This window comes from Thamnophis elegans, chromosome 4 (genome assembly GCF_009769535.1).
Source record: "Thamnophis elegans isolate rThaEle1 chromosome 4, rThaEle1.pri, whole genome shotgun sequence".
Lineage (NCBI taxonomy): Eukaryota > Metazoa > Chordata > Lepidosauria > Squamata > Colubridae > Thamnophis > Thamnophis elegans.
Window position 1 is genome coordinate 118,661,992 of NC_045544.1, and position 16,089 is coordinate 118,678,080.

The 16,089-nt window shown below is 43.0% G+C and overlaps 2 protein-coding genes across 2 annotated transcripts in view; one reads left to right on the forward strand and one right to left on the reverse strand.

The window, feature by feature from the left end:
* Positions 1-7,955, forward strand: part of MPO (myeloperoxidase) — a 35,409-nt gene extending 27,454 nt beyond the window's left edge. The window contains exons 11-14 of the mRNA XM_032217102.1: positions 1,482-1,652; positions 1,839-2,076; positions 4,289-4,507; positions 6,819-7,955. Coding sequence (XP_032072993.1) covers positions 1,482-1,652; positions 1,839-2,076; positions 4,289-4,493 — 614 coding nt within the window. The 3' untranslated portion in view covers positions 4,494-4,507; positions 6,819-7,955. The remainder of the gene's footprint in view (positions 1-1,481; positions 1,653-1,838; positions 2,077-4,288; positions 4,508-6,818) is intronic.
* Positions 7,956-9,129: 1,174 nt separating this feature from the next.
* LOC116508497 (myeloperoxidase-like) overlaps positions 9,130-16,089 on the reverse strand; it is a 33,485-nt gene continuing 26,525 nt past the window's right edge. The window contains exons 10-13 of the mRNA XM_032217144.1: positions 13,374-13,626; positions 12,154-12,324; positions 10,632-10,869; positions 9,130-9,866 (exon numbers count right to left, since the gene is read on the reverse strand). Of these exons, the coding sequence (XP_032073035.1) occupies positions 9,668-9,866; positions 10,632-10,869; positions 12,154-12,324; positions 13,374-13,626 (861 nt within the window). The 3' untranslated portion in view covers positions 9,130-9,667. The remainder of the gene's footprint in view (positions 9,867-10,631; positions 10,870-12,153; positions 12,325-13,373; positions 13,627-16,089) is intronic.

The window sequence follows — 16,089 nt, forward strand, 5'->3', positions numbered from 1 at the left end:
GGATCTGGGTACTTGAGAGACCGCCTCCTGCCAATTACCTCCTTGCGACCTATCAGATCTCACAGATTGGGCCTCCTCCGAGTTCCATCTGCCAGTCAGTGTCGACTGGCAACTACGCGGAGGAGAGCCTTTTCAGTAGTAGCTCCGACCCTTTGGAATGATCTCCCCGTGGAAATTCGTACCCTCACCACCCTCCAGACCTTCTGCACAGCCCTCAAGATCTGGCTATCCCGCCAGGCCTGGGGTTAAAGATTACAATCCGTCCCCGCCCGAATGATGAATGTTGCTCTATTTTTTTAATTATGTATTGTTCTATACGTCATTGTATGTATCCCCTCCTATATAAGTTGTAAGCCGCCCTGAGTCCCCTCAGGGAAAAGGGCGGCCTATAAATAAACTTATACTTTACTATACTATGGGTGAATTGGCTTTGTGGTTTATTTGAATGTGGGGTGTTGTAAATGTTCTCAGCTGCTCTTTTACGCTATCATTGTTGTTTTTCAAATCTGGGTGTTTTACTGTTTATTTTGTAGTTATTTTTGTTAACTACCTAGAGTCATATCTATGAGATGGGTGGACGTATAAATTAATAAATCAATACTCTAAGAATAAATAATGTTTAAACTTAAATAAGGTTAAAAAAATAACTGGGAATAATAAAGAGGTCTCTGCTTCAATGCAGCTACACAAAATGTATGAAAATTTGACTGAGTCTTGATTGATAGCTAAATCAGCTGGTCTAGCTGTCAAAATCTACCTATAGCTTTCTCATCTCAGTTTCACACCACAATAAGGACAGTATTTAGTGGGTGTTTCCCACTAACCAGTAATGTTTGACGGGAGAAGTAAGAAATCCAGGGGAATCCACCAATTTTTGTCCTTAATATGCCCTATATCAGAGGTGTCAAACTTGATTTCATTGAAGGCCGCATCAGGGTTGTGTTTGATCTCGCAGGGCCAGGGTGGGTGTTGTCAGGGTGGGCATGGCCAGCTCAACATCACTCGTGTCAGGGGTTCCTGTGGTGGCCCAAAAGCTCTGCCAGCAAAAGGGCCCCTAAGCTCTGTTTTCTGCTGCGATTGCCTCTTACAACTCTCTGCCAGCGAAAACGGAGCTCAACCTCCATTTTTCCTGGCAGAGAGTTGTAGGCGGCCATCACAGCCAAAAATGGAGCTCAGGAGCCCATTTTTGCTGGCAGAGTCACCACAGGCTGATCTTTTGCTGTTTCCAGGGCAGCTCCATCTGGCCCGTGCCTTGAATTTGACACCCCTGCCCTATACCATAAAGATTGGAGTTACCCGGAAATCAGCAAATTTTATACCTATTGAGTTTTCTGCTGGCTCAAGAACTGTCAGGAGAGTTTTTCAGCTCAGCTGTGAAGACCTCTAAGGCTACGCGTTCAATTGCTGAGATTTATCCTTATGTTTGGTTGAGATCTACAGATGGACACTGTGTTTTGAAAGTTATTTCCTCTCTCTTCCAGGAGGCATTGATCCTATTCTACGAGGCCAAATGGGTACACCATCCAAACAGCTGAGACAAGATCAGCTAGTAGTAGAGGGTCTCCGAGACCAACTCTTCCAACAAGTTGCAAGATTTGGGCTGGATTTGCCAGCATTGAACATGCAGCGTGGCCGAGATCACGGTCTAGCAGGTAACAAGAGTAGAGTCTTTCCATTTTGCAGGAAACATCAGAGATTGTGGATTGCTGCCATATAACCAAAAACAATGTAGAAAATTGCAGCTTAAGCATGTTTTGAGATTGCAACATAGAATGATGCTAGAGAGAACATCATTTTTCAAATGAGCAGAACTTTTGACCACTATTCTTGTTCTATAGCTTACAACGCCTGGAGACAATTATGTGGCCTCTCACAACCTAGCAATGAAATTGAGCTGGACCGGGTCCTCCAGAATTCTGAGCTGGCCAAGAAGTTCATTCAAGTTTATAAGACGCCCAGGAACATTGATCTCTGGATTGGAGGAGTGGCTGAGCCCTTTATCCGAAATGCCAGAGTTGGGCCTCTACTGGCATGCATCTTTCGGAAACAGTTCCAAAATCTTCGTGATGGGGACAGGTGAGCACATGAAACCTGCTATTTTATTGTGGCCTCTTGATCTACTACAATGCAAATGAACCTACCATATTTTTCAGACTATAAGACACAGCGGTGTATAAGACGCACCAAGATTTCGAAGAGGTAGTTAAGAAAGAAAAGGGCTTGCCTTCCCTCAGCCCCAAGCAGCACTCTGCAGGTTTCAGCAGGGCTGGGGTAAGGCAAAAACGCCTCCATTTATTGCCCATTTTTCACAAAACCGGGGGCATTTTTGCCTTACCCCAGTCCTGCTGAAGCCTGCAGAGTGCTGCTGGGAGCTGAGAGAAGGCAAAAATGCTTCGGTATTTGTGAAAAACGGCCCGTTTTTCACAAAAATGGGATGTGGGGGCGGGACTTCGGGAGGCCAAAAATTCGGTGTATAGGACACACCAACATTTCCATGCTCTTTTAGGGGAGGGGGGGAAGATGTGTCTTATGCTCCAAAAAATATGGTAAATTTGTTTCACTATAGAAAAGAAAAATAGAAAGTTGTGCTGCTACTCAGGGATAGAAGACATGCTTTGAATGAATGAGATTCGGTTCCTAGCATTCCCAAACACTAACCTCAAAGGAAAATGATTCCTTAAAAAAACTATACCCTGTTTCCTCAAAAATAAGACCACCCTGGATAATAAGCCCAATCGGGCTTTTAAGTGCATGCACTAAAATTAGCCCTCCCCCAAAATAAGCCCTTCCCAAAAATATTGCAACACAATGCAGCCATGAGATGACCACACTCGCTGCCTTCTGCACCTCAAAAATAATAAGACCTCCCCAAAAATAAGGCCAAGCGCTTATTTCAGAGGTCAAAAAAAGGACTCTGTGTTATTTTCCGATAAACACGGTATACACAATAAACACAGACAAAAATCTGTTTTTGTTTCTCATTATATCAACTTAGAGTTACCAACTCCAGCTGAAACTATCCCTGGAGTTCGCCCCACCCTGTAGTCACCCCCTCAATAAATAATTACTGATTGAAATGAATGTAAACATTTAAAAAGAGAAATAGAATCATAGGGTTGGAACTGAGCTTGGAGTCTTCAAGGCCAACCCCCTATTCAAAGTAGGAGTCTTGTGTCTGTGGAGATTCTCGTTCCTCCAGGCCATGGTTGTCCCAAAGGTGCTTTTGCAAAAGGCAACTGGACTTTGTTTTTCCTTGAAGACGTTTCATTTCCCATTCAACAAGCTTCTTGCATGAGAAGCAAAACATCTTCAAGCAAAAATTGCAAGGAAAATCCATTTATTTATTTATTTTTAAAAGCCATTTTAAATGGCTTTTTTAATCCTTTTTTTTTTAAAAGACTGCATTAAGGGATTCCGTTTGTACGTTAAAAGTTCAATGGCCTAAATTAAGGACAAGTGGTTTTTTGAAAAATAAAGGACAGTTTTCTGAAATAAATTAATGGCTTCAGCAATGGATGGAAAATAATCAAGGAGAAAACCAACCTAGTCTAAGGAAAGGTTTTCCGACAGAACAATTAACCAGTGGAATGGCTTATGGGTTGTGGGTGCTCCAACACTGGAAGTTTTAAAGAAGAGATTGGTCAACCATTTGTCTGAAATAGTATAAGGCAGTGATGGCTAACCTTTTTCCCATCACAGGCCAAAATCTGGGGGAGTGCAGGGGGGTCGTGCATAGGCATGCCCACACACATAATGCTATGTGTGCGACCCCTTACACTTTTGGGGCGTGATGTACCTGTTTTTTGCCCGCCCCAGCCTCCAGAGCCTGGGGAGGATGAAAACAGCCTCCCCTGCCCCTTCGGAGGCCCTCCAAAGACTTCAGAAGGCTTCCCTGAAGCCTCTGGAGCATGAAAAACAGCCCAACGTGCAAACCGGAAGTCCGTTCCTCAACTTCCAGTTTGCATGTTGGGTTGTTTTTCGCCCTCCGGAGGCTTCAGGGAATGGCCAAAAAAGAAATCCAGCATGCATGCACGCAGGAGTTGACAGGGCAATGCCTCACACGCCCTAACAAATGGCTCCGCGTGCCACCTGTGGTATGCGTGCCATAGGTTCGCCATCATGGGTATAGGGTATCTGCCTGAGCGGGGGGTTGGACGAAGGCCTCTAAGGTCCCTTCCAACTCTTTTATTCTCTACTGCTTCATTCCAGTAAGAAAGTTTCTGTAAATTTGGGGGGCTGCTCTTCGTGTGACAATTTTTCTGTGTTTCTCCACCCCCCCACCCCCCAGGTTCTGGTGGGAGAACCCTGGTGTGTTCACCCCAGCCCAGCGACAGGCTCTTAGCCATGCCTCATTGCCACGCATCATCTGTGACAATACCCACATCCGTGAGGTACCTCGGTTCATTTTCCGAGCCAACCAGTATCCACGTAATTTTGTCAACTGCAGCACCATCCCAAGGGTCAGCCTCTTTCCATGGAAAAAAGGTTCCTAAATAGATCGGTGAAGGTAAGAGGCCATTGGTTTCTGACGCAACTCTGTAATCTTTAAATTTGCATTTATGAACTTTTCCTTGGGATATCACTTAGCAGTTATAAAACAATATTCTCCAGAAGAGAATGCAAACATGAGTGCATGCATGTGTATGAGTGAGTGGGGTGGGAGAGTAGGTGGGTGTCGCAGAGGATAGGTGCAGTCTTTTCTGAGCCGTCTCCTCCCCACTATAACTATTCCCAGCAAAAGGCAAGTAAGTAGAGCCATATGTGTGCATGCATACACACAAACACACACACACAATCTGATTTCACACAACTTGCTAAATTATAATAACAACAGCTGTTTCCAAAATATTCTAATATCGAACTGTTGGAAGAAATGTCCATCTAGGTTCAATTCCAAGTGGGGAGAAAGACACTGGAAACCTGGAGACTGTTTGGAATGATGGTTTTATGGCGGACAAGACCACATGGTTTGAGGTCCTGGACAATCAAGTACATGGGGGAGAGAGAGAGAGAGAAATTTATACCTGCTCTTGGGCCCCGCCTTGGAGCTTCCTGTTCCTGTGTAAGAAATATATTCTGATTGGTTGTCAGACTCCCATGGGGCCATGCAGGGCTAACTTTGTAAGTCAGCGATGATGAACCTTTTTTGGCTCGCGTGCCATAAGGGGGGAGCGCAGGGGGGTCATGACAGGCATGCCACACCCATAATGCAATGTGCAACACCCCAGTGCGCATGCACGCATGAGAGGCACCCCCCCCATTTTTTGCATGCTTTTTTCGCCCTCCCCAGGCTCCAGAGGCTTTAAAGGTCTCCGAAGGTCATAAAAATGACCCTACGAGCAAACCAGAACTCACTTCCAGTTTGTTCGTAGGGTTGGTTTAAGCCCTCCGGAGGCTACGAGCAAACCGGAAATCCGTTCCCAAACTTCCGTTTTGCCCATAGGGTTGTTTTTTTGTGCTCCGGAGCTCCGAAGCTCCTGAAGCCTCTGGAGGGTCTCCGGGGGGGAGGCTCTTTTCGCCCTGCCCAAGCTCCTATAAAGCCTTGGGAGCCAGGGGAGGGCGAAAAATGGCTGTATAAAAGGCTAAACTCAGTTGGCTAGTGCGCGCATGCATGCTGGCCAGCTGACAGGGCAACGCCTCACGTGCCCTTACAAATGGCTCCGCGTGCCCCCTGTGGTAGGTTCACCATCCCAGTTGTAAGTTGTCTTGAGTCAACCTTGATTGAATCTTGCTGAATGATGTAATGAAGGGGCTTTGGGTAATTCCTATTATAGCGTAATGGCTTTGTCCTGGTTTGGATCTTGAGTGTGGGCTAATCCTATCACCCTGGATCTGAAGGTCTTTTGTAGATAAGATGACCCAGTCTTTTGTCTTGTAGATAGGATGGCCCAGTCTTTCTGGGGCTATTAACAAATGTGGGGGCTGCTTTCCAAGAGCATGTTTCTCCTTTTCTCATCCAGGGAGGTATAATATTCTGCCTTTTTAATATTTCCTAAAACATTTCATTCTTCTAGGAGAGGGAGGGGTGCTAACTTCCTACAAAACAAACAACCCTATTACAACTTAATGTGGTTTCCTGTAGCATTCTGAACTGTGAGCCAACCAATCCAAATTAGTCTTGTCTAGCATGATGCACAAATCCAGCTCATACATATGGTACAACATGTGATACTGGAAATCCCCAATGACATGCAATCTTGTCATTCAAGGATTGAAACCTGAGACTCCCTATATACTGTAATATGGACAACTCTGAGCGCATCCGATTCCTTGAGAAGATCCAGGAAAAAATTAAGATTGTTGGACAAACAGGTCCAAAAACAGCCAGGGAAGTGATTGAAGCCTGGGAAATGGGTACTCTGTAGATGGGGAAAGCCTATTCTGTTAGAAGTCGCCTTCTAATGTGTTGTTGGCGTTGACACCAAGTGCAGTTTTGGTGCCCTGCTCCTAAACCAACCTCAAATTCTTTACTGTTCACGATTTTTAAAGGAAACTTACCAAGAATTCTATCATACCCTCTTCATCCTCCCTCACTTGGAGATCGTCTTCTCCAGAGTTTTTTCAGTTTATCTAATTAAAGCACCATTGTCATTTTGCTCTGCAAGCAGCAATTCAGTTTTGCCCGCTCTTATTTAATTTGATGAAACAGAATAATTTTCAACATTTCCTTTAAAGAAGAAAGAATTTTGGTGAAATACAAGAGATAGAGTGGTTGGAAGACATGCCAGAGTAGCTTTTGGTCTTACTGAGCTTGGTTGTTTTGTTTCTATAATAGGTTCATAATTATTTTTCTGATTTTTTCTCTCTCTCCTCTATAGAACACCCCAGCAAGTTCTGCCAGCAACCTGGAATTTCTGTTTTTGAGAAAGCGTTCTTTAACCTGCTTTAGCTGTTTCCCCTCACAGCCATTGCTTATGTTTAATCTTCTGGAGCAACAAGAAAGGAATGCCAAATTATAATATCCGCTCTGCAATGTTCAAGATGTCCCCTTTTACAACTCATTAAAGGCAATTAAATTATAAAAGGTTCTCTATTTGGGGAGTGCATGAAATACTATTGTGATTCCCTTCTTGAGACAGAATAGAACAGAATTTGTGGAATGTACAACTTTGTTGTCTACCCCAAGTCAGACAAGGATGCTAGCAGTGGTGAAAAGGAAAAGCTCTGTGCAAAGAGTCTGTAACAGAGGTGGGTTGCTCCCGGTTCGGCCCGTATCGGACGAACTGGTAGTGGCAGAGATGGGAGGCTCTGCCCACCCATCCACCCCGCATGCTCAGAAGCGTTACACACCCATATGCACGAGCAAACCGGTAGTAAAAAAAATGGAAACCCACCACTGTACTATAAACCCCCATTAAAAAAATGATTGACATTTCCCCCCAGGAAACTTTAGAATTTACATATAAACATATATAAAAAGATTCGCTCATTTCCACATTTCTACAGAAATGTTAGAAGCTTGAATCTGGAGAGAAATGAAGGTGGATGCATACTGATTTTGCCTTAGAGAGCTCTATTTCACAGAAAACCAGAAGAATAAACCAGACAATATTGTGCCACATAAAACAGCAGCCTACAGGCATAATTATCTTTTTATATTTCTGAAATGCAAAAAGTATTGACACAGCTCTTTCGATTCATCCATTTTTATTAATGATGCGATCCTTTCAACAGTTTGCTTTAAAAATAATCAGATCTTTCTCCCAGCTATGCCTAAGCAATTATTAGAATACAAAACAATTTTTCGCAACAGACTGTTAATCCATATACATACATTATATACCAACATCCACACCCAGAGTTTATAAGTGACAGTGCTAAGATGCTCAACTAATGCCAGTTCTTTGTGTACATAACTGTAGAGGAGTATTTAAATCCACCTTCGTGTCTGTAAATTTTTCAGAGCCCCATTATTCTAAAGAGAATGAAAATGTCTACTCCTGATTCAGATTGCTCTTAAAGGTCAAAGTTAACACAATGCAGCTGATCCAAAGTTTTGAGTTTTCATTGTTGGCTAACAAAACAGCTTTGTGGAGCAGGAGCTCAAGATAGTGATTAGAGTACTGGGATGCCCTTTACATGGTGCTACCATTGAAGACTACTCAAAAACAGCTGTTGTTGCAAAATGAAGTAGCCTATTTGTTGGCAGATGAAAGCCACTACTCATGTATAACATCAGTACTGATTCTGCAATGGTTCCCAATAGGTTCTGGCTACAAATCAAAGTGCTAGTTTTGATATGCTCTACATGGGGCAGCCCTTGAAGAGCATTCGGAGACTTCAGCTTGTCCAGAATGCAGCCACGCGAACAATCGTGGGTGCACCTCAGTTCAGCCACGTAACACCTATCCTCCACGAGCTGCACTGGCTGCCTATTGGTCTTCGGATACGCTTCAAGGCTCTAGTCATCACTTATAAAGCCCTTCATGGTATTGGACCTGGGTACTTGAGAGACCGCCTGCTGCCAAGTACCTCCAATAGACCAATTAGATCCCACAGATTAGGCCTCCTCCGAATTCCATCCGCCGGCCGATGCCGACTGGCAACCACTCGGAGGAGAGCCTTCTCTGTGGCTGCTCCGACCCTCTGGAACGAGCTCCCCGTGGAGATTCGAACCCTCACCACCCTCCAGGCCTTCCGCAAAGCCCTTAAAACCTGGCTGTTCCGACAGGCCTGGGGCTAAAGAGCTTTTGCCCCCCCCCCCTCTCGAATGGTATGGTTGTTGTGTGCTTTTAAATTGTGTATTGTTCTGTTCGTCTTTTTTATTCCTTATCTGTACCCCTTCCCTTGACTTGGATTGTGAGCCACCCTGAGTCCCCTTCGGGGAAAAGGGCGGCATATAAATGAAATAAATTCAATTCAATTCAATTCAATATGTAGAACCCTATAGGATGAAGCATGTATTTCAAATTGAATCAACTTGTCCAATACAAACTTATTTATGCTGAAGGTTCCTCTCCTGTGGGAAAGTTGATGGGCAACACCATAATAGTGCTCAGTTATGACACCAACTCTCTACAAGAGTCTCCCAAGAGGGCATCCTAGGGGGAGGAGGTCAAAAAAGTCAAGAGGACACCTACAACGGTGTGGTCAAAACCTCCCCCTTTTCTTACATATTTTATTTATCTAACTTCCTGCCTTTGTTCCTTTTATAAATAACTCAAGGTGGTGAACATATCCAACACACTTCCTCCTCCTATAACAACATCCTTGTGAGATGAGTTGGGCTGAGAATTTTGCACACTTGATGCATTAAAAAGAATACAGGGCTTTGAATACATGGTTATCCTGACCTTTCCACACCCCCCCCACCCCCCTAATGAATGCTCCCATCTCGAAATACTCAGTACAACTGGTCCAAACTTTTTTCACTTCAGGAAAATGTGGTAGTTGGGGAAGTGAGTCAGGATTCCAACAATAGGCAACACTGTACAAGGAGGCCTCCACTTCATTATGCATTTACTTGTAGAATTTGTTAATTGCACATTTTAATCGATTCCCAGCACCTGGCTTATAGTACTCCACCTAAAATGAACTCTCCTTGACAGTGGAAGCTGGTTAGTACCATTGTTTCATGTTTTAGAGTATGAGCAAAAGAGGCTACAGTTGCCCAGGTCCAGGTCCTGTCCCAGACTTCCTCTCTCCTCCTTCTGCTCTGATTTCAAGTCTATTCTTTCCAAGCTGACAAATCCAGACTCTTGATTTCACAGCAGGTCACAAAATCTTTTGGATAGCTGTTCATTTTGAAAATGTCTCTGGGCACTTCTTTGATGCGTGTGTTGTCACAAATGAGACGGGAAAGTGAATCACTTCTCAGAGCACGGTGCTGCTCTGGGGTAAAGACTCCGGGATTCTCCCACCAATACCTGCCAAAAATTAAAAGATGAAAAGTTGCAATAGATGAATAATAACGATAAGAATCATAATAGAAATAATAAGAAAATTGACTTGAGGAAGTAAAAATACTACTTTAGTGAGCCAAGAGCCGAAGGGTTAATCATAGAAAACCATTTCTTTTGGTGAGCTTCTCTGGACATTGGTCACAACAGGGAGAAGCAACTAATCATCTTGGCTGATCTTAAAAAGCTAAGCTGGGCTGTACCTGGAAGTATTTCTATGGAAGACCACCAGAAACCCTCAATGTTGATAGGTGTCTATCAAATCTCCAGGGCCTCTGCTATGTCTCCAGAGTCCAGGGCCTGTGCTATGGAGGGCTTTAAAGGTGAATATCAGCACTGGAATTGCACCTGAAGAACCCCCAGAAGTCCGCTTAGCACATAACGTTGGTGTTAAGATATCCCAAAGTCTAATGCCGATCAGGCCAATCACAACTGTTGCTCAGCCCTCAAGACAGTCCGAAAAACTGAGGGTTGTTATTTATCTATGTCTATATTAGATATGTTTCTACCTCAGTCAAAAGATGCTCAGCAAGTGACAAACCTCATCAACTTCGGCTGCAAAATCCAATAGTACAAGACAATGACCAAAGTAAAATAAATGATAATTAAAACTACCATATCACACGATCACTTAAAAATAAAAAAAACAATTATAGCTATGAAATCAATGGCAACATCTGGATGTGGCATATGGTTTTCTCTTGAGATACAAAGGATTTGAAAAAGACCCACCTGTCTCCATCTCTGAGGTTTTTAAACTGAGTTCCGATGAGACAGGCCATGAGAGGTCCCACTCTCCCATTTGGGACAAAGGGCTCGGCTATGGCTCCAATCCAGATGTCAATATTTTCGGGCGTCCCATAAAGTTTAATGAAATCCTTTGCCAGTTTCCGATTGCGAAGGACTGAAGCAAGCTGGGCTTCGTTGCTGGGAGCAAAGAGGCCACAAAAACGTCTCCAGGCATTATACCCTGCAAGGAGAAACAAATCTTCATTACGGACAGGGAAGTTCCCATATTTAAAAAAGAGGTGGGGTTGCATTTGCATATTCACAGCTGCCATCTTGAGTTTTCTCCCCTTGCCCAAGTATCTCCAGTTGCAACTGATCCCACTTGTGTTGCTGGATTTGCTTAAAAGAGGAAACAAATCTGATGTATGTTTTAAGAAGGTAAAGAAAAAAGTGACTTCCCACACAATTATTTCTAGAATGCTGTAGGCTCTGCAAGCAGGTGTTATATAATAGGCATATTTTTAATATCTCTGTTAGGCTGGGGTTCATTTTGGGTCTATGTTAAAAACTAGTGAAATCATGCATATCAATAGATCTGGGCAGGGCAGGGCAACAGGAAAGAAAAAAATGGCCATAAAGTGTAGAACAGTCTTCTCCTACTTCAGATATGCTGGGACTGCAATTCCCAGAATTCATCAGTAACTCTCTTGGAGCTCTGGGAGTTATGATCCCACCAGATCTGGAAGCTATTAGGTTAGAAAGAAGACAAGAATGTGTACATGAATGGAATTACATCTACATGGAGGGAAGTAAGTAGTGAGGTACCCCGAGGTTCTGCTTTAGGCTCAGCACCTTTTCATAAATTATTTAGATAAGGGATCTGGGGTCTTGGATTGCATTTGCTTATCTGGGTGCCGCTGCACACTGCTGGCTCATGTTTAAGTGTTTGTCCACTAAGACTCCAAGATTAACAGAGGGACAAAAATCAAGATCACCCGAAGTATTAGTACCACTTTACAAAGCCTTAGTAAGGCCACACTTAGAATACTGCATTCAGTTTTGGTCACATATTATAAAAAAGGTGTAGAGATTCTGAAAGGAGCAACAAAGATGATTAGGGGAACCAGAGGCTAAAACATATGAAGAACAGTTGCAGGAATTGGGTATGTCTAGTTAGTAAAAAAAAAAAGGGGGGGGACTAAGGTTGAGATGATAGCCGTGTTCCAATATTTGCCAAAAAGAAGAGAGGGAAGAGGGGTCAATCTATTCTCCAAAGCACCACAAGGCAAGGCAAGAAACAATGGATGGAAACTAATCAAGAAGAGAACCAACCTAGAACTAGGGATAAATTTCCTAACTATGAAAACAATTAAACAGCTGAATAGCTTGCCTTCCAAATTTGTGAGTTTTTAACCTCACTGGAGGTTGTTATTCCATCTCTGCTATTCTGTTAATTTGTACAGCGTTTCTTAAATTGCTATTCCAAGGACAGTGATAAATCTGCTTTTACAATAAGTCACTCTACCTGGCAAACCATGGTCTCGTCCCCTCTGCATATTCAGAGATGATAGATCAAAAGCAATATATTTCACTTGTTCAAAGAGCCGTTCCCGAAGCTCATCAACCATTATCTGGTTCTGCCTCATCAGCTTGGGATAGTCTGCCATGAAGCCACGGACAATGGGATCAATGCCACCTAGAAGAGAAAAGCAACAGTGATCTCTGAAAGGAAAGTAATTTGTAACCAAGGCTTCCAAAGCTTCAGCATTTCTTTTAATGAGTAGCTTGCTTTCTACATTTAAATTCAACATATAACTCTCTGGTATATTCATTTGAGGAGAGTCAGTTAGGTGCAGGTGAGTTCTAATTCCATTCTATTGTAGGTACAAAGCCAGCTGGGTGGCCTTGGGCTGGTCACTCTCTTTCAACCCTAGGAAGGAGAAAGCAAAAATATTCTTAAAAGTATCTCCAAGAAAAGGACAGAAACTAATGCAGCAGTCAACAACGACTTAAAGGAAAAAAAGGAAAGAAAGGAAAGAGGAAAGAAGGAAAGGAGAGGAGGAAGGAGAGGAGAGGGAAGGGCAGGGCAGAGTGGAAAGAAAAGGGAAAAAAGAAAGGAAAGGAAAGGAAAGAAAGAATGAGAGAGAGAGAGAGGAAGAAGGAAGGGAGGGAGGGCGGAAGGGAGGAAGTAAAAAGAGAAATTTGATACAGGATTAAACAGGTTTAAAGCTGCCTTATGATTTATTATTACACTGGCACAATTAAGCTGGTAATGTTTATCCCATGGAAGGTCAAAATATATCCACCTTTGTGTTTAGGCTACAACTTTAATCTTCCCTGTCACTATTGGCCACGGTGGCAGGACTAAACAGGATTAGAACTCAATAACCTGGACCACATCAAAAGATGATAATCAGTGACCCCCCTGGTGCTAGCGAGCTCCCCAAATCTTTGAGACGCAGAGCCATTCCAGAAGTAGATATTAATTTATCATATGTAACGCTACCGGCATTACTGCCAATTCGGCGCGAAAAGATTCACCAACACTGACTTAGGTAAAACAACATCAAGTCTGAGATTTAGAGGTGCTCGTTCCTGTTCTTCAAAACTGATTGTTTCTAGGAGCATTGGATAGTTCCCAGCCCTCTAGGCTGCGCTTTGAACAGGCTCGGTTTAAGTTCTCAAGAAATGGGCAGGATCTTAGAGAAACCAATCTTAAGAGGGTTAACCAGAGAATGAACTTACCTTCCATCACAATCCTCCATGGAGCCAGAAAAGTGAGATGAAGTGGGGTCTTGGAAAAGGGAAGCGAGTTCTGGAATTTCTCATCCAGGCGGGGTACAAAAGGTGGGACAGAACCATGCCCAAATCGGAAGGCCGCGGTGAAAACATTTGAAATGGAGGGGTTCACATTCTTATTGTAGCCCCTGTACGGAGGTAATTTTTTATGGAATTCGTTGCCCAGAAGCAGAGGTAGGTAATCTCTGTATGTGTATATCTGCAATGACACAAGGACAATGTAAGACCCAAAGGCCTCAGCCTGCTTATTTATTTTCTTTATTTACGCCTATCTGGTGACTTAATACCAAGAGTATTCTGAGCATTCAGAAAGTCAGGACAAATTATAAACCAATTTAAGAAACAATGTTTTGTCTTTTGAACTGATTCAACATCAACCTTGTGTAATTCTTTTGCTTCTTGGAAATAGTGTAGCCAAATATCCAGTTTTATATCCTGCTTGACTCCCAGAAAATCTGGGTAGTTTGCAAATTGTTTAAAATATTAAGCACAAACAACCTAAAACAAAAAGAAGAGTAAAGATGGCATTGTGACAAAACCAAAGGGGAACAAAGGAAAACACCGTTAAAAGGAGGTGTAAAACATTCTCACCAAAGGCCCAGGTGAAGAGCCAGGTCTATACAACTTTTGAAATACTAGTTGGGGTGGGGGGGAATGGGGTTTTTGAAGGGAGCCCCATTGTAGAGGGCAGGCACTGCTGTACAGGAAGCACCAACTTATCCAGATTATTTTAAAGTGTGCCCTTTGTTACCCTCTAGAACAGGGGTGTCAAACTCACATCATCATGGCATCGTCGCATGATGTGTCGTGACCTTTTTCCATTTCGCTAAACCGGGTGTGGGCCAGCATGTGACACATCTGGCCTGCGGGCCACAAGTTTGACAGCCCTGCTCTAGAAGAGTCACTTTTCTGCCTGCCATCTGGCTTGCAAAATTCCATACAGTTCACACTACTAGTGTTTCCTACTTTAACATCTTTAAAACGTGTGTACTTCAATTCCCAGAATTCCCTAGCCAACATACTAGTCTTGGTCAGCAGACAACTTAGGGGACAAGTCGTGAAGGAAGTAATGCTCAACAGCAATTTGCAGAAACCTGCATCTAACTCAACACTGGTTTTATTTAAATTATTTGTTTCAACATCTGCCCTCAAAATGATGGTATAGGGCCGTGATGATGAACCTATGGCACGCGTGCCACAGGTGGCATGTGGAGCTGGCACATGAGACATCAGCTCCAGCGTGCATGCGCGTGCCAGCCAGCTGATTTTCAGCCTTCCGGAGGGCCGAGGGGGGCCATTTTTGCCCTCCCCAAGCTTCAGGAAAGCTTCCGGAATCTGGGGGAGCCCAACAGGCCTACCAGTTCAGAAATGATTCATTTCCTGCTTCCGGAGAGCCTTGGGGGGCTGGGGGAGGCTTTGCATTATGGGTGCCAGCACAAGTATGCGCTATCGTGTAATTGCGCTTGCATTTTTGGCACCCAACAACAAAAAGGTTAGCCATCACTGCTATAGGGCACTGCACACCAGAACAACTAGACACAAGGACATGTTTTTTCCCGAATGCCCTCACTCTGCTTAACCACTAATTCCCACAACACTGTCAAATAATTTACTAAGACTGTTTTACTATTATTCTTCTCTTCCTTCCTAGTACCTATCTCTTTCCTAGTACCTATCTCTTCCCACTTATGACTATAACCATGTTGCTTGTATCTTTCAATTTATATTGTTTTATGTATTTACTAGTACGATTTGATAGCTTATTAGTAACCTTGATTATCACTAAGTGTTGTATCTTTTTATTCTTGATGAATGTATTTTATTCTCTTTATGTACACTGAGAGCATAGGCACCAAAGACAAATTCCTTCTGTCCAATCACACTTGGCCAATAAAGAATTCTATCTATTTATAAAATCTTCTCCAGGAGATTTACTCAGTCCTACAGATGAGGGGAAAAAACTCTCGCTCTTACATCACACTGCTTTGTTTTCACCTGGGGGTAAAAAATCAGACCAGACAATTTCCTCACTCTTGATAGATAGCATCAATCAGCCGCAGGTAAAGCACAAAACAGCCTCCCTTTCCTACTGCAATGTGGTAATTAGTGGCTCTAGTAAGACAATGCCTCTCCTAAATTATGAGTCAGAGGAATAGGGTAAAACAGAGAACAATGAGAAAAGCACCATTCTGACATCTTGAGATATCAGCATCAAGAAACAGTGGGTGAAATCCTTTAAGGGAAAGTAAACACTTATTTTCAGACACTGGTAGTCTTTATTTCTATCTTGTACTTTGTCCTCTCTGGCCAAATCAATAATAGTATTACCTTAATAAATGAACTGATCTTCTGGCCTTATATTCTATTCTTGGCAATTAAAACCATTGAAAAAGGAATGCCTTTTTAAAAAAATTAAATGGGCAACTATTTAAATATGAGCCAGCAATGTGCAGCAGCTGCCAAAAAAGCCAACACAGTTCTAGGCTGCATAAACACAGGGATAGAATCAAGATGATGTGAAGTGTTAATACCACTTTATAATGCCTTGGTAAAGCCACACTTGGAATACGGCATCTAGTTTTGGTCGCTACGATGTAAAAAACATTTTGAGATGCTACAAAGAGTGCAGAGAAGAGCAACAAAGATGATTAGAGGACTGGAG